Here is an 18,056-nt window from a genome sequence, read left to right as displayed (position 1 = left end):
CCCGAGCAAAACTCTCTCTCTCCATTCGTTGTGGAGAGGGAGGCTCAGCAGCTGGGATTTGCCATCACGAGCCTAAAAATGGTTACCAGACTTTTTCTTTCTCCTCTCTTCTTCCCCCCCACCTTGAAGAAATAAAAAATAAAAATCAAACCGTGTTTTATTTTCGGTTATGGATGTTTCTGTGTTTCTTTTTGTCTTCCTTTCTCTTCCTCCTCCCTTCCTCCCCTTTCTTTCCTTCCACTTCATTGGCTGGAATGATCTTTCCCTGTTGCTTCTGATGTTTCTTTCTTTTTCTCAGTGTGTGCCTGCCTACCTGGACTAGGGGGAAGATAAGGTAATTTTTGAAGGGCTTGAGGAAGCGGCTTGCCTGTTCTGAAAACTTTTCTCTTTTTTTGATATTTCTTTTTTTTAAGAGTCATGTGAAAAATCAGTAATTGAAGAGAGTTTGGTGGCAGCTGGGCAGGTTGAAATTTAAGTGTTATGTGCTGAATGCCTTGGGAATTTGATCTGCTTTATACCAAAGAGCACAGAGAAAAGTATTTATTTATTGGGGGAAAGGCGGGAGGTGGGGGGGGGAAGGAAAGCGGGTTAAGGGAGGGGGAGGGAAGTGGTTTTGGAGACAAGAAGTGAAGCTGCCTGTTTTCCAGTAAGTAATGGAGAAATTCCAGGAGCCAGGGCTAAATATACTTGGCGATCAATACAGAAATGGCTCATTGTGAATAATTTAGCTGCCTGGTGCAGTGAGAGTTTTGAAACTAAAGGCAAAAAAGAGGCCGTAGAGGGAGAGAGGAGATAAAATTCTCCTCTGGTCATGTCAGATTCTTAACTTTTCCACTTAAAAGAACATGGTTATGATTATTGATTCCCCCCCCTCCTCAATATATATCAAATGATAGCTAGGGGGTGTCATTCTATACAGTTACTTGGGTTTCTGGAAAGTAATAGCTTGTTCTGTGTCAGCAAAGTGCTTCCAGAAACTTTAAGATTGCTTCACGCCACAAAATGCATGATCTGGGAGTATTAAGTGTGAGGTTCAGCCCCATGCCGTGGCAGATAAATAGGGTTAGAGTGAACAGGTGCGTGTACAGGTGTGTGTGCGTGTACAGTGGTGTGAGACAAAGAGTTGTAGTAACTCTCTCGAAGGGGAACGGTCACGGGAGGGCTTTATTTTGGTTAGATCAGGATGGAGTCTCTTGGAATGTGTGTGAAAAGAGCAATTGTTAATAGTATCCATCTCCTCAAAGTCTGTTCTGGCTGCGAGAGCTGATAATTGATAAAGCCTTACCATCCCGGCTTGAACAAAACAAGTGGAAAGTTGGGGGGGAATGAGGAACAACTCTCAGATCATGTAAAAATGCGAGTGGGGGACAGAGAGGGGTATGGTCAGACCAAGATGATCCCAGTGCTGCCTGCCCAGGAGGCAGCTGAATTTCTCTACTCGGATAATTTGCAGGAAGAGTTCAGTGATTTGCAAACGAGCACACGCAGTACACTTGTGTGTTTCTCTAGGCAATGGTTGCAACAGCAGTAAAATGGGCAACTACTTAGGGCTTTAAGTAAGTTTAATCATTTAATGGTTGATACTGACAGGCATCTTTGAGGGTATACTTTTCTGCCTTACAGCACTGCACTTTGACTATGGAAGCAGAGGCTGCTGATGGATATATAACATGTAAGTAGTCATTTCATTTGATTATTCTGAGTTACTTTCCTTCTCCTGCTACCCTTTCTATGATGCAGACACCTGAAACTTTAGCTGCCTTGTGTATGATCTTTGCATTGAGATGACATTGAATTAATAGCATTTAAGCATAAACTTTGTGTATGACTGAGAAATGCATGGGGAGGGGTGCATGGGTGACTAGCTCTAGGTTTAAATGTTTAGTGAGTATGAACGAACTTTGCAAATGAGAGAGAGTTCATCTTCAGAAATTGAAATTGCAGCCAAAAACTTTTTATGCCTTTCACTGTGCACCTCTCCTGTTTTCTGTGTCAGAGCAAAATGTCTTAGTTTAAGAGCTTTGTTTAACTGTCAGTTAACTGAGAGCTTAGGGGAGGAAGGTCTATATGTTAAAGTGCTTCAGTTTTCTCCTGCCCAGCCCTGATTCTCAGTGTCTGCAAATGGAAAAGTGATCCCAACTTCTCTTGAGAAAAAGCAGCTGGGATAAGGTTTGTCACAGGCGTGTGCAGAGAAGACTGGTGTTCTTAAAATCAGTCAGTCAAATGTTCACTTGTGGTCACTGAGAGTCCAGTTTTTACAGGCTGTGGAAGACGCCGCAGGTAAAGGAGGGAAGGATGAAAGGAGGGAGCGAGTCGTACTTTTTAATCGTTGTGTTGCTCTGCTGAAGAAGGGGGTGGAAACTCATGGGGGATTTGTTTTGTGAAAGCAGGTGACAATGAGCTTTCGCCCGAAAGGGAGCACTCCGGCATGGCCATTGACCTCACCTCCAGCACACCCAACGGGCAGCATACCTCCCCCAGTCACATGGCAAGGAGTAAGTCTCTTCTTAAACCTCTTTCTCTCTAGCAGCACGTTTGGGTTAGGCTGGTCCTCTGGGTCCTTGGCTTGCTAACAGGGTCTTAACCGCTGCTGTGGGCGTTGCTAATAAAAGAAGAGGACAGGGTAGATTTTATTTTTTTTTCCCCTTTTTTCTTGTTCATGCTGGTGTCTCCTCTAAACATGAATGGGATTACTAGTCTGAACTATCCTAAGGTGGCATTTGAGAGCTGGTCCTTACCTGTTCCAGGTAGGAAAACACTAGGCTTGACATGTGCTGGCTTTGTTTCATCAGGTTTTGAAATTCAAGTGGAAACTGTTGTTGTTATTAATATTACTTACTGTGCTTCCCAAAACAGCTTGAAGTAGCTTTATTTGAAAACAAACACATTTTATTTACAAAAAGGCTTTACTCTGGCAAAAGTATAAAGTTAAAATATCTGGGTTTGATGACAGGTTGTATTTTACTATTCCGTATAGAAACTTTAGCATCCTGTTCATTACCTCAGTTTTGCCTTGCCAAGTCCAAAAGTGGCTGGGATAAGTGGAGGTTTATGGCACTCGGTAGCTGCCTCTCTAACAAATTGAAAGGGTTTTGTTTTAGAATGTTGGGGAGAAATTGAGAAAATGTAGAGATTGGGAGTCTACTGGGAGTGTCAAGTGCTGATAATACTTTAATAATTATTTTCATGCTAAATTTTGGAGGTGGATAAATGTAGTTTAGACACACTTCATAAAAGCAACGTCCTTTCTTTTTTGTGTATGAGTACCATAGCTTCTTTTACTGTTGGTTACAGTGTTACATCAAGATATTTGCCTTGAAGTACCTCTGTACTTGTATTAAAAAATAATGTGCTTTGTTTCCAATATACTTTCAGGGGGTTCCTCTCTATGTGATGCTAATTTTCTTTCTAGAGTGTGTACTATAGATATGTATTTATCTTTTTAAACGGAGTGTTTGTATGAAGAAAAAGAGAGCTTTTGGGGTCGCTGCTTTAAAACACAGTGTATTGCCTTCAAAGTCTTTCTTACTGAGAAAAAGATGTTACTTTCCTTTAAGAATTCTTCTTTCCTCCTGCAAATTATGAGTAAAATGCAGTTTTTATGAACCTTTAAAACTGAGGGTTATTATGAAGATCTCACAGTTATATACATGTTGCTAGAGAATATGATTGCTAATACTCTGGACTGAACTTTATATGACAACCGATCATAATTCAGCATCTTTAGACAATTCCAATCCTGCTGCACTGGGATTCTGGTATATTTTTATTATGTTGTAAAAGTTTTACTACTCGCTTTCTTCATTTTCTTTGTTTCCTTTTTATTAATGGGAAGGCTTCATTGGAAGGGGAGAAAAACCTCCCACTTTTAAATCTTCTTTATAATCTAGACTAAAAACCAGAGTCAAATTAGGGAATAAAAAGATCTAGGATGAAGTCATGCAAAAATACTTTAGCACATTCAATATTTTCGTGTTCATTGTGTTAACATTTTCAATGGTTTTTAAGCTTCATTAGTCCTTGCAACACACATGTATCTGCAGCCTTGGTGAATACCTTACTTTTTTAAATGTGTTTTTTTGGTCTTTCAGAGGTGTCTCAGCCACTTTCATCACTGCTGCTCTGTGTTAAGCATGTGCCGCTGCTGAAAAATTAGGGGCTCTGCCTGAGGTTCTTTAGCCAAGCAAAGCTCGAGCTTCTTAAATTTGTTGTCATTTATTACTCTTTGCAGGCATAAGAATGTTTGCAGAGAGGCGGTTTGTTCTGTCTTAAACATGGAAGGTATTGATTAGAGGTTGTCGGTTTTTGTGGCAGCTGTTAATGTTGGTTCACTTAAGGTTTTTGGCCAAGTCTTGAATCTGGTGTGTGTAGACTAAGGCTGTGCTTTAGAGCTTTCCATCTGTTTTTTGGGTACAGGAAATGCTTTTAAAGATTCAATAACCCAGGGACCTGGAACCTACCCCCCCCCTCCCCCCCGAAGTGATGGAGGTAGGAGAGTAAGGAGGAACGGCCATTCGAAATACTTTATATGAATTCGGTAGCTCCTGTTGGATCAATCCATCACCCTTCGTTGTAAGTGGAGGAAGTGGCTGTGTTGTATTTCAGTATGGTTTAATTTCTAGCGGAGTCACTGGAGACTGATCTACTGTTGGCGTGCTGCTGTAGTGAAGCTCAGGGCATGTCATGCTGGCTGGGTAGGGTTTGCTAATGGAGGAGGTGGTACGTGAGGTGGTACGTGGATCAGACCCCAAACATTTAATTCCTGTTTTTGTTGCCAGTCAGCCCCAGAGTGGATGGCCCTATTTAGCTGTATGCTCAGGATGTGCACCTGCAGGGCAGAGATCTAAGTTTTGACCTTTGTTCTTGCGTTCCATTGAATCGTTTTGAACCACAGCTCTTAATTTAGCCTTAATTTGTGTCTGGCTCAAACAGAGACGAAACCATAAGAAGCAAATTTCTTGGATCTGTACCGAAACGACTGAGCAGTGCTCCCCCAGCAACGGTAAAATTATGTGCTAGGTAAAGAGTTTTCTATGTTCATTAGCCCCTGGCAATCTGTGTTAGTACGAGTTCTGGCTGGGCTACTGATGTTTTCAAGTTCTGTTCCAAAAGGTTTTGGGTTAAATATTTTGGCTCGTGTTGGAGAGTTGTCTGCTGGATCCTTTAACCTCTTATCATTTTCAAGTATCTAGACGGTATGTATAGGTTATGGATAGGGCTGACACTCAGTTTTCCTTGTGAATGAGATGATCCTGAAAGATAAATCACAATAAATCGCCTGTCATAGCTAACTAATGATCTTACATATACCTTACGGTATGTATCTGCCTTTAGCACAATACTGCATGTATGTTGGCAGATGCTCTGTTCTAAAATACTTTATTGTAGTTTTATGTAAGGAAAGATTCAAAATTTGTGTAAACAGTCAAACTGAATAGGTTGATAGATCATCTCACTTTCCTCTACAGCAAAAGACAAATTAGTGCTATACCTGCTGAGTACAGATGATACCTTTACATAGCCCCAAGTCTGGAAGTCCAGATTTACTTCTGATTTTCCGTAGGAAAACTAGTCCAAGGGCTGACACCCAGAGCGGGGCATCAAAGGCCTGCTCAATTAACTTCGTGTTGGTACTAAAGAGTTCCCTGCATGGCCCCAAGCCCTTCTCTAGACCCTACAGAGTTCAAGGGGGTCTGTCTTGTTGCCTTTGGTGAATGTTGAACTGGGCTGTAAGTGGTCAGGAACCTCAGAATATGAAAGGGCATGCTAATTAAAGGATGAGGGAGAATCCTTATAAAAGAGGCTTTAAAAAGAAATCATTCCCAGTTGCCTCCCCATAATACTATGCTGAGTTCTTACTATAGTTATTAGAGATTTTTTTTTTTTTTTTCCCTGTAGCTTAAAATGGACTTAGAAGAATGTCCCGGTTAGAAACTGCAGGGGCACAGTTGTTCGGTCAGTTGATGCCCTCTTTGTATAGGATGAAGGCTACTTCTCTGAGACCACTTGCCTGGTATCATATGGAAGACAGTAACAGCAGATATTAGCATCTGACAGTCAGTGACAGAGGAAATTTCGTTTTAAATTAGAGACATTACAATGAGTGTCCTAGATAACTTTCTTATCTCGCTTTCATAGACAAAAGGAGCCCTTAAATGAAACGGAGTCAGAACAATCATAAATATCAAACCCAACATCTGATGTTTGAAACTGATTAAAATTGTGGTATGCTTTCAAGATGTGTTTATAGTAGCTTAAAGTGTTACTAAGTTATGAGAAATAATTTATTAAGAAAATAAGCATTGTCAGCTGACTCTGTAGCTGAGAATAACGAGGCAGTTGCATTTTTTCCGTGGTGGGGAGCGATCGCGCTGTCTGACAAGATAGCTATTGGGACAACAGTATTATGTGTGAGTGATTTTTGGCAGCAGTATTTAAGGAGAACCAGTGCAAGGGCTTATCATAATGTAGCCAATACTGTATTCCCTGTGGTCGGGGTAGACTATCAGTTGCGCCCCTTTTTTTTTTTTTTTTTTTTTGTAACTGCAAAGCCCCAAATCTTTCTTCATTACTTCTGTTTTTCAACTCTAAATTTTCATACAAGCCCAGTTTTGTCACACTTGTGTTGCCCCAAGCACAGAGTTTCATGAACCACAGCTGTATGAGCACCACATCTGTATGGATAAAGAAATGGAACTGTGGAGTCTTGCTTTTTGGAATGCAAACGCACAAAATTAGAGGTTGCTTCATGCCTCAGCTACGTAGGAAACAAGCCTGGCCATTGCCAGAGTCTACAGCTCGGGCACATGAGTCTGGACCTTGCGCTGGCATTCTTTTTGGCTCAGTATGTGTGTTTTCAGTAGAGTGAGGTGACGGATGCTGAGCCTCTGCAGGAGGCTTTTCTTTAGGGAGGGTGGTTGAAGCTGTCCGGGCTGGGCTGCAGGGGTCACGACTGAGTGAGTGCTTTGAGGCAGTCGCTCCCCTGCCACGTGCAGTGGGGCACGAAGAATCCTGGCAGCCAAACTGCTGTGCTCTGAAGTGGGGATTCGGGTCTCCACTTCTTCCAAATATCTTGGAAAGTGTGAAACACTGCATATGGTGCTGAAAACTTGGACTGGATAACCTCGAGATGCTGAGGAATCTCCTTCCTCGGCGGCCTTTAAGGAGTAGGCTAGGCAACATCTATTGGTCTGGGTATCTTTGATCCTGCCTCAGTGCAAGCAGGTGGACTTCTGACCATCACTTGAGATGTCCTCCTGACCTTTGTGTCTGACTTTCCAAGCTTGACAGTTTGATGTTTAGAGAGCTCAGCTGTGGAATTTCATGATGATGCCTGATACAGATGTACCTGTGGTTTTACAGGTTGAAGGGTGGTGAAGATGCACTATGCCAACGTGAGCTTAGACATACGGGATGAGCTCAATAAAGTGTGGCAGGGAGCTGGTAGAACTGAGCTACTTTGACACTCACAGAAACAATGACTTTGCTTCGGTCTTTTAACCTCAGACTCCCTGAGAATTGCCAGGGGAATAATATTCTAAAAGTTCTAGCCAATAGGTTTAGCTTTCTTGAAGTATAAGGAGGAAAAATAAAATAATAAAAAAAGAGGTGGCGATCAGGTTTTAAACAGAAATCTAGGGTTTTGTCCTCATTTATGAAACCGAAGCTCTGCAAACTAGTGTTACACTGCTTTTTTTTTTTTCCTTTAAAAAAAAAAAAGTTACTTGGAAACTAAATACCTGCTGGGATGCACTTTGGATTGTTGTACCTTCATACATATCAGCTGAGATTTTTCACACTGGTATTGTTAAAATAATGAAATAGTTCCTCTGAAACAAACTCTGTATGTAGAGAAAAACTGAGTGGCCACTGAAACTGCAAGGTGTTTCAGTAACTACTGTCTTACATGGCTCACAGTCCAACAGCGGAGGGTTCCCCTGTGTATTTTTCATATCTTCCATCACCATCTCTCTGGCATTCCCTGTGGAATCCAATATTCGGCTGCAAAAACATTCCTTTGGGTGAGTGTTAGAATGAGGGTGGAGTGAAATGATCAGTTAATCTCATTAAATAGGTTTTTATTCGTTCTGATGGAAGTCTTTTGAGAGGTCATCTGCCAGAGCTTTGTTGCAGCACACACCTTTCTTAGGGAGCTTCTGTCATTCTCTTGGACTGTCAGGTTCGGTTAACTTTCCTTGGTACACACCCTGTTACAACACTCAGTGCTCTTGCTAGCTTTCTAGTCAGCAAGTTTTCAATGTTTGCTTCTGGAATTTCAGTTCCTTTTCAGACATGCCAACGAGAAGTGAAATCCTCATCTTCCTTGAAATGCGGCACTTCTATCGCAGCTGGACGACGAGATACCTGTTAGAGAGCGCTCTGTCTTTCCCATCCCTGAATCTGAGGGAAGGTGCCGCTCCTGTTAAAATCAATGAGTATTTTCTCCTGGGAAATTGGATTGAGGGCTTGTTTCCCATTCCTGTGGGCCACTGGCTCTGCCTAGTCCTCCAGCTAAGCGACAGTTTGCAGGACTAGGTGAAAATGCAGCTACCTGTGTGATCTTTGTGCGTTACTGAGGTGAGCGGTGCTCGTTCTCTTTCCGGTGCCGAGAGGGGCACCTTGGAGGAGCGATGCTATTGTAGCCAGGCGGAAAAGGCATAGCCAACTTTTGCTTCTTCCTCAGTGATCCCAGGGACTGAAACTCCTTGGGGGATCTACCTTGAAGCAGCCTTGTAGAAAATTTAAGAGAAGGCTATGCCACTGCTCTCTGTAGTAACAAGACCTGTTGCCAGCCCGGGTGCAGAGCCGGTGCCACGGCATGTTGTCCCTTGCCTAGAGCGGTGAAGGCTTGTTTGGAGTCCAGGTGGCTGACTGCTGCATCCCAATGGAAGGAAGCAGAGCTGCGATTATTGCCAAGAAACGATGAGGCTTGACAGGTATGGCTCTGGGCTAGGTGACCAGAGGCCCAGTTTTTCCTCCCAACTCCTATCATTGTAGGGGAGTCCCTTCATGTTTCTGTGCTGCTTTTTTACCCGTCTTGCCTTTTTTTCCCTGAATCACAGAGGCCATAGATTGCTCAGGATGGAGGTTTGGATGGCACATGTTAGGCTTTTGTCAAAAGTGGGAATTTTATTACAATATCCACTTTGCTTCGGTGTTGGTTTACATTTAATTTTTGCAGCCTCGTAATGAGACGTATTCAGAAATACCTTAATACCAGCATAGCTTATTTCCTGTCCTACGCAGGAATGATTGTGGTAATTATTGGAGCAACCACAGCATTTTAACTCTTCCCATACAGCTGAGCATTACCAGGTCTGTGTGGACAAACCCCCATTTACACTGCCCAGCAAAATATGCCCTTGATCCAGAGCCAGGTCTACATTACCGGCTTCTGTTGGCACTGCTGGGTCAGCCTGTGGCTTTGAAGAGCTGTAATCCCTCACAGGCAAGGATGCTGGCAGGAGCTCCTGCTGTGAGAGTCACCTGCAAGTGGTGTTACAGGTGGTAGGTTGGAGCATACCGTAAAACAGGAGACGCTCTTCCTGGAAGAGCACAGGGTTGATTCATCTCGCTCATTTCTGTGCTGATAGATCATTTAAACTTCTGTGAATTAGAACTTTTTTTTTTTTTAAACTGACTTTTGCTTTCTCCACACCTCTTCTTTTTGACCCTGCTTTCCAATTTTGGGGTTTATTCCTTCAATGCTGTGTGGCCGAGGCATAGCACCACGGAGGTGGTTGGCTCTGTGTGCATCGTACCTGCTCTTTTAGCTCACGGTCGCTCTGTGTTCAGCCTGTCCAGAGATGTCAGGTCCTTGTTCCTGGGGGGTGGAATACCAAAGCAGTTTTCAAAGAAGGTAGGATATACTGAAGTACAGCAAATTTATTCACCTTGTCTGCCTGTCCTGACTATCATCTTTCTTTCTCATGACATTTCCTCTTATGTGAGGAGGTAAGATGGCCTGTGTTTCATCTCTAGCTAATGGAAGATCTGGGCAGGCCTTACAACAGAGGTGCTCCATTTGTAGTTAAACCACATACGTGACAAAGCTTGCGTTTCCGACGAGGGATATTTTTTTGTTTACCCGCTTTGTTTCTCCACTTGAACAAAACAAGTGTTACCCTATAGAAGTCTATGCTGTGACTTTCAACAATAGGCTGAAGTCTTCTCAGCTCCTTATTAGTCATTTTCCCCTTTCATTCCCCTCAGCCTCCAAAAAAACCTAATTCCATCAGAAGAAAGAGAAGTTTTTTCTCAAGGGCTGTCTGTTCCCTCAGTCCATGACAGTTATGTTGGTAAGTGGCATAGAAAGCTGGCTGGAGAAGCCTGTGATATGCCCAAGTCCATGTTAATTTTTCTCATAATTACTGTTGATTTAGGAGTGTGTGTGTGTGCAGTTGTGTACAAATTCACACCTAGTCCGCAGCTCAGCCTTCAGACATTTTATGATTCCCTCTGCAAGCAAATGTGCTCTCTTAGGTAGAGGTCTATCAATAAAACACAAACTGAGAGAATTTTTGGTAACTCTATCTGTGCATCCTTTAAACTCCAGCAGTGTGAATTAAACACCCGCTTCTGTCCAAAGAGCAGGAAACAGGATGGTGTGAATTCCCTTCTTTTGAAAATCGTTGCCTCTTTCTATGTGAAAACAGCAAGTCTTTTTACACAGAAGAGATACGAGGTCTATTCATTTGGGGAAGAGTAGCTATTCTCTTTAAGTCATAGATGATTTAAAAGTTTCCAGGAAAGAGTTGCAGTAGATTGAAGACCTTATTCTGATTAGCAGCCAGGTCTGTGATAGGGGGAGAAAGCTCAGGCAGAAGAAGAAAACGGGGTTGGGTTTTGGTGATTTTTTTTAATCTTATTTCTTGAGAAATTGATATCCTGCAGTGTGTGTTTTGCCTTGTCCAGATAATGGCCCCTGAAGGGGAACAAATCTTATTAATTATTTGCATACTACTTTCAATTGTCCGTTCCTAGGTATGGCCTTTGTATTGTATGTGTAGAATCATGGTGAGGGGCCTCTCTCCTGCATATCTGGAGAGTCTGCACTGATCTGGCACCTGTGCAGAGTTTGCCCGAGTACAGAAATATTTTAGAATACACTGTTGGGCCTTACATTCACACCGTGCCTTAATCTTCATCACCTTTCAAATATAGGCATTTCCTAGACATAGATGTGTGTAGTAGTTTTATGGTTTAATCTTCCAAAATTGGGTCAACTTTAGCAGTTGTTTTGACCTTGTTACCAGCACAGGTGGTTCCTGGGTGAGTTTAATACATCTCCATGCAGCTGTGTGGAACAATCAGGGGTATCAGCTTTAGCTGAAACCCCCTGTTTGAAAATTTCCTCTAGCTTAAATATACAGGCCTCTCTCTCCATCACTGTTAGGTATTATCTTCTGGAGAATCTATTCTTCTAGAGTGTAATGTAACAATATCTCCTCGTTATATCATGCTTTTTCAACAAGAAATCTTTAAGAGCTTCACACGGGATGCCAGCTGAAGAGATACAAATGGATGAATAAAATTATAGGCTGAGGAGGTGGAGAAAAATTAGAGATATTAATGTTAGTATGAATTCAGCTCCTATAGGTGGGAGGCAGTCAGCTTCATCATTAGTGTATGTGAATTAAAAATCTCAGATTATAGGTAGCTCTCAAGAGTTTAGAATGATGTGTTAGTTGTGTATTTAAGGGTCAAGTAGTATATGACGTTGTCAGACTATGAGAGCTCTGGGAGTTTATTCTTGAGTTCTTTTAAATTTGTATTCTATCAGTTGCACAATTTCTTTAATTCTTAAAAATCCCATTCACTTATATGTGATTCCCAAACCAGAGTGTTCTTGGAGTATAAATGACATCCCCAGCCAGCTGCCCCCAAATTAGCTAATACCAAGTAGAGAAGGTTGGCAGCGGGAGGAAAAAAAATACAAAAATGTGTCCAGCCCTGGTTTATGACAAGCCTGTACATGTGTGATGTGTGTAAATACAAATTGAAGGCACTTACAGAGAGTTTCGGTTACATATGATAGAGAGGCTTGAAAAATTTTAGAATCATGCAAGTCTCATCAAATTAGGAAGCCAGAAAGAGGAGAGGTGTGTGAATTGTGCCTCTGCTGAAGGAAAAGCTATTAAGCGTCACCCTTTTCAAATGTCAAATGCATGGGACGAAGTTGTTGGAAGCCAGTCTCTGCTAGATCTGCTGCTTGCAGAACTGACTTTTTGTTAGATGTTTGTGCAAAATCACCTCGCTGGTCGGACTGTGAGATAAGACATGACTCAGGCTATCAGCATGTAACATGGTTTCAGGTTGCTGTCTTACTGCCCTTGTGTTAAAATGCTGTAAGGAGGTATTTGCTGGTTTCTCACACTTTTAAAGTGCTTCATTTATTTAATGTAATTAGTGCTATTGTTACTTAAATTTAGCTTCTGACTGGAAACCATTAAATATTTATAGAAAAATTGATAGTAGTGAGATTTTTACTATAGTAAATATATATCATACATGTATTCAAAACCAAAGGAAACTGCAGTGCATTCCAGGAAATAATCTATAATGATACTCTGTAAAGTACTTGTTCATCTTCATGTCAGGATGCTGGATCTGTATCCCAACTGCGGCCATTCCTGCAGTGGAACCCTGGTGGTTTTCTTAACAGCCTAGAATGACACAGTACAGTGCCTTAGGAAAAGAGTAAAAAAAGTAGTTTTGCTGTAGAAACGTGAATGATGATTGCTGTATAATTATCCAAGGTTCCTTAGTGACTGTATATGGAGAGAGCCTTAAGTTTTATGTTGCATCTGGTAGATAGCACCCCAGCAACAGACTACTGTGCTGGAAGAGGAGAATTGCACTAGGGTTTGCTTGTGCTGATCGCTATCATCCGTTGGGTTTTCTCAAACACGTGAATATCACTCAGTGCCCCAGCTTGTCATGTTTTCCTTGCCTTTGCTGTGGCATCCAAACGCCCTTATGAAACTAGTGGTATGTGAGAGTCTCTTTGAGGAATTTCTGATGTGTCTCCTGTTGTGAGGTCAGTACTCGGGTCTGGGTGGAGCCAAAACCAGCCCTGTGTTTGGGAAGGGGAAAGTGTTCTTGAGAGAAGGTGGCAACTGGAGATGATAGTTTAAAACCATTTAAAACCAATGCCTTGTTAAAAAACTACGGCTCTGACCTTAAACTGGCCTCAGAGGCAGACTAGGGTTCATCGGAGGGGTATGGACAGAGGTATGAGAGATACAAGTTGTCTGATAGGTGGAGAAGACAATTTCTTCTCTGGTTTGGATCTCTGCATCGTTCTCTTGTGCAAATGTAAACGGAATAGGTCTTGGTAGACCATCAAGGAGATAACCTGAATTAATTGTTCTGGCCAGGTGTTTTGAAAGGGGGAAAGCTTCCTTACAAGCTGGCAATCAAATGTCAATTTATAATTATGACTGTAGTTTATAATAATAATACTAATTATATATATAAACAGTTTAATCTAATGTAATACGGTAACATTTGCTGAGCTTTGGCTGCTTTCAGATAGTGAAAATGTGCTGGTGGTTGTTGGCTAGGATTCGGAAACATTTGTCGGAATTTTGTGCACTATGTGAACAACAAAATTTTGTGTGGATTAAGCAATTATTAATTCTCACCCATTATCCATCAGATAAAACTACAACTAACTCATTACCAAAATTAATCGTAAATAAAGCCAATCTGTTGTTGACGAGGCTAATTAGAACAGTAATTGTGTAATGATGATGCATTTAATTTCAAAATGCAGATTTAAAAGCTACTCCTTTTGGCAGTGATGGAGCAAGGTGTTCTGAAATGAAGCGGGATGCTTATTGCTCTCATTGTCCTCTTAATATCACCAGGATTTGCCTGTGTTTTCAGTCTTATTACTGTCCCTTGTAGAGCACTCAGAAATGTCCTAATTCTGCTCACATTGAAGCGGGTGGTTAAAAGCTTTTTTACTTCAACTGGAAGAAGGTGTTATGTGGAAGTGCTAGTGTAAGACATTGCACGCTCCTGGGTTTACTACTGTAGCAGCGTATCCGCACGTCTGAGCTCTGGGAATACTGGCTGTGCTTTGGGATTTGCTACTGACTTGCCATGGAGATAGATCTGGAGTTTCAGGCCAACAAAACTGAATTGTGACTCAACGTTTTAAAAATGATTGAGTGAGTAATTTTCCATGCAGTTTCATTACAGTATCTTTTGCTCCCAGGATTATTTACTGTAGATTAACTTTCAGCAGTTCTCCACTGCTATATGTAATTTGGAATTTTAATGAGAAAGGAATTGTTTAAATAGGATAGTGTTTTTAACCCACATTGCCTGGTTCTAATGGTAAAAATAGCATCACTAGTAAAAGCAGCAGTTGTACCTGCTAGCCTGCATGCACAACTTCTTGATTATTATTTTTTTTTATCTGTTGTCAAAATATATTAAATGCTATTATGAGCTGTTGGGTTTTTTTAGCATGCCATGTTTCACTTTAAGAAACTACCATTTAAATCATTAAACAAAGAAATGGGCATTGGATGCAGAATATATGATTCACCTTGCCTCATCATTTGTAATCACTCTACTGATTTTTTTTCCTTTTGACTTGGTTTAGAAGGAATTACAGAACTGAAGCATTGAATTAATCCTGAATTTTCCTACTAATCAGACTTGAAGGGAATATGGAACATAGCTACATTTTACCTATTTTATTTTTAACTTTTCCTCTACGAGGTTTTTTTTTCCTTGTACTTCCTAGTTCATGGGGAGAAAAACCCTATAAGCATGTTTTAGTTACATCACTAATATTAGAACTGAGTAATCGGGTGGCTTTGGCAGCAGTCTCATTTATAAATTGTTGGTGAGCAGATGGCTCACCAAGTTGGCATGCCAACTCCAAACTTTCACAATCATGAGTCAAGTTTTAAATCGCAATATTGCCTTACATGCCATGAGATTTTTTTGTGTGTGTTTGTTTAATAAATGTGATTCTTGATGTACCTTCTCATTTCTGAGCTGTGTTTTGCACTGAAGCACGGCTTTTCAGCAGTCTCTGGGGTTGGGAATGCCTTTTTTTTTTTTTTTAAATGTAATGAAAGTGGAGACTCTTGTAGTCACTTATCTGAAAATCTTGCTGCTAAGAAAAAACAGTAAATATCGGACTAAGGGACATAAGTGAGGTGCAATCCTGGCTAATGGCAAACAGTTCAAATTGTCAACGTTGTTCACAGTTACACTTTAAGCAACCCCCGATTTGTATGCACAATAATTTTCTAGAAATAATTTGCTGATACCTGTAATCCTGGATATGCAAATCTGTGCCAATTTGTTTCCTGAGTGCAGGGCTTAAGTCGTTAGACAGCATAGAGTGCAAATGTTACATTTTGAAATGCAAGAGTGAGTATTTTCTGTAAGCAAAATGTAGCAATAAGAAAAGAGCTGAGCTCGAGTGCTCAGATGTTCTCACTGCGAACACAGTGAAGCTCCAAAAGGGTCAGATCTTGATCCGCTTGAGAATTTGGACAAATATTACTGGAAGGATTTTTTCTTTTTTTTTTTTCTTTAAGCTAGTCCTTCAACTAAAATTACCATGGTATATGTGGGTTATAATGCATTGTGGGACCTGTTAGAGAATGATAATTAGACCTTATTTCTAAATTATTCCACACAAAGTGTGCTGTTGTAAATGCTAAACAACCGCATTTCATCCATAATCATGTAATTGGTGTGTGCAGCTAATTAGTGTGTGTTCAATTTAGGCCCAGATTTTTTGGAAATGTCTCCTGTTCTGGTCCTGATTTAGCAAAGCTCTTAAACAGATGATTAACTTCCATTGGCTTTAATAGGACTTAAGCACATTCTTAATCAGGGCCATTGTGTCAAATCATGTCTCTTGGTGACAATCAGAACAACCCGCCAGAGCCGTAGCAAAAAAATATCTGTAGGTCCTCCTTAAATTTAGATTAATTATTTCTTTAAATTGTGAAACATTTTGTTTCAGAATCTGAAACTCTGTGTAGAGATACCTTTTTTTTTTTTTTAAAACAAATGGTTATTGTCACAATCTAATTGTATGTATAAAGTTTAAAGATTTTAACTAGCTTGGCAGGAGGCTGTTTACATCAAATCTGTTCAATACACCTTTGAGATGGAGAAGAAAAAAATATGCATCTAAGAGTGCCTCGCTGGAATATAAATGTCAGCGCTGATAGATATCTATGATAGAAAATTTGTGTGGGAGTAATAATTTAGTAATAAAATAGGTCAAATTAATTCTTATGCTGAAGGGGATACCTTACAATAACCATTTTGTAATTTTATGTTTGACAGTTTGCTCTGCATTATGTGGATAGGTGGAGCTGAGATAATGTAATCCATTTCCAATTGTAAACAAGATTGCTTTAAGAGCTGCTGTAGTAAGATGCATGTTGGCTGACTTTAAGCTGAAAGGTAATTGCCTCTGAATATTAATGTGCATGTGGGGATTTTGTTTTTAATTCTGGGATTTCATCTTTGCCCTATAGCAGCTCTGAAGAGACCCTTGTTTTCCCAAACCCCACTTTGCTGCTAATTGAAGCTGATGGCAAGCGTTGCGCTTTGGGCCCTTTTGCTTTTATTTTGTGTGGCCTGTGTGCTTTGGAGAACACTGCTTTCTTTGGCTGTTTTCTTTTTTTGAGTTGTTGTTAACCACCTTTTGAGTAGATGAGGTTTTCTGGAGATGCTGTTGCTGCCGTACAACAGCTATGTCTAGTTCCTGGGCTAGGGGACGATTGATAGGTTATGAGATAGAGGAGAAGTTGCTGCGATAATTGAATTGTAACATCTTAGATAAATGAGAGTTAAGGTGCTGATCCTGTGCTGTGTAGCTGGAGAGCTTCCTCAGGAGTAATTTAGGCCCCTGCTCTTCGTGGGAGATTGTCCTCCTAGTTCCACACACTTTTGGAGCAGACCCCTGTCCTGGGGGCAAGCTGTAGGTAGTGACAAGCTTAGTCTGGGGGAATATCAACTGGCTGCATTTGTATATGAAGTTGTTTTAGGCATGGAAGGGAACAGCCAGATTACAATCAAGTTGTACCTCGTTTTTCCATTTAAATTCTAGCACTTGGCTTCTATGAGCTACTCTTTTAACCCTCTGCTTACAGCAAGACTCAGCTCTGGGTACGGTGGGACTGGTGTAATGGCAACTCTGCTCCAGAGCAAACTGCAGTCAAACAGTGCTGTAGGAGCCTCAAAATCTGTTGTGTGCCAGGTTTTAACCTGCACGTGTTATAAGGCACTGCACGTGTGGGCTGTCATTAGTTAGGGCAGTTTAAGGATGTTATGACTGGCAAGTGCCCCACACGCCCTTCTAGCAGAGATGACTTTTCATAAGGCATGCATTCAAAGCAGAGTTCGATGTGCCTTGTTCTCTGTGGCAATGCCAGCAGTTTTTCTAAATAAGTAAAACCAAACAACAAAATGGGGTATTTTTAGCTTGGATCGATTCACTGATCCAGTTTACTGCATGGTCTCACGCAGGGAGAGGGTGGTATCTGAGTAGGGGTGGGAGCTCCTGGTGCTTTCTGTAGAGGCAAAGGTACGCTGAACTGTGCTAATGCCTGGAGCTAACAGATCTGTAAATTGGGTTGGTCAAGGAGGCAGTGAATTGGCTTTTCTGCTGCCTCTGGCCTGGTGCAAAGGGTGGTCACCTCTTGCACAGAGGTGGGGCCAGCATCTGAGAGGCACTGGCTTCACAACCAGCCCTTTTGCAGGTCGCCTTTAGCTCATGGCTCGCAGTTGGGCTATAACCTCATATAACGGCTCTGGTTTAACAGTGGGCAGTAGTTAGGTGGTGTTATGGGTGGGAACCCCTAAACAGAGCCAGACTTGAATCTTCCACATTCCTTGCACAAACTTCGGGGTATTGAGGTTTTTGGTTTAGAATTTTTTTTTTTTTTTTTAATTTCCATAGTACTCCATCTCCAGAGACTTGGTCTGACACCTCTTGGAGTCAAGGGGAGTCCTTGTGGTAATGTAGTCATTTTTGCAAAGTGATGCTTCTTGTAGCAAAGCTG

General features: G+C 41.3%; 1 protein-coding gene across 5 annotated transcripts in view; it reads left to right on the top strand.

Annotated features, from left to right (window-relative positions):
* Positions 1-1,626: 1,626 nt before the first annotated feature.
* The window catches only part of IKZF2 (IKAROS family zinc finger 2), a gene marked incomplete at both ends in the record, with an annotated part of 106,413 nt that continues 89,983 nt past the window's right edge, over positions 1,627-18,056 (top strand). For 3 of the 5 annotated variants that reach the window (XM_082001433.1, XM_082001431.1, XM_082001432.1), the window contains 2 exons: positions 1,639-1,672; positions 2,391-2,495. In XM_082001433.1, coding sequence (XP_081857559.1) covers positions 1,639-1,672; positions 2,391-2,495 — 139 coding nt within the window. Of the gene's footprint in view, positions 1,673-2,387; positions 2,496-18,056 lie in introns of all 5 variants that reach the window. The other 2 variants (XM_082001434.1, XM_082001435.1) reach the window with 2 other exon arrangements.

Source organism: Phaethon aethereus (genome assembly GCF_964289735.1).
Source record: "Phaethon aethereus genome assembly, chromosome: 6".
Classification (NCBI taxonomy): Eukaryota; Metazoa; Chordata; class Aves; order Phaethontiformes; family Phaethontidae; genus Phaethon; species Phaethon aethereus.
This window is presented reverse-complemented; position numbering and strand designations above follow the sequence as displayed.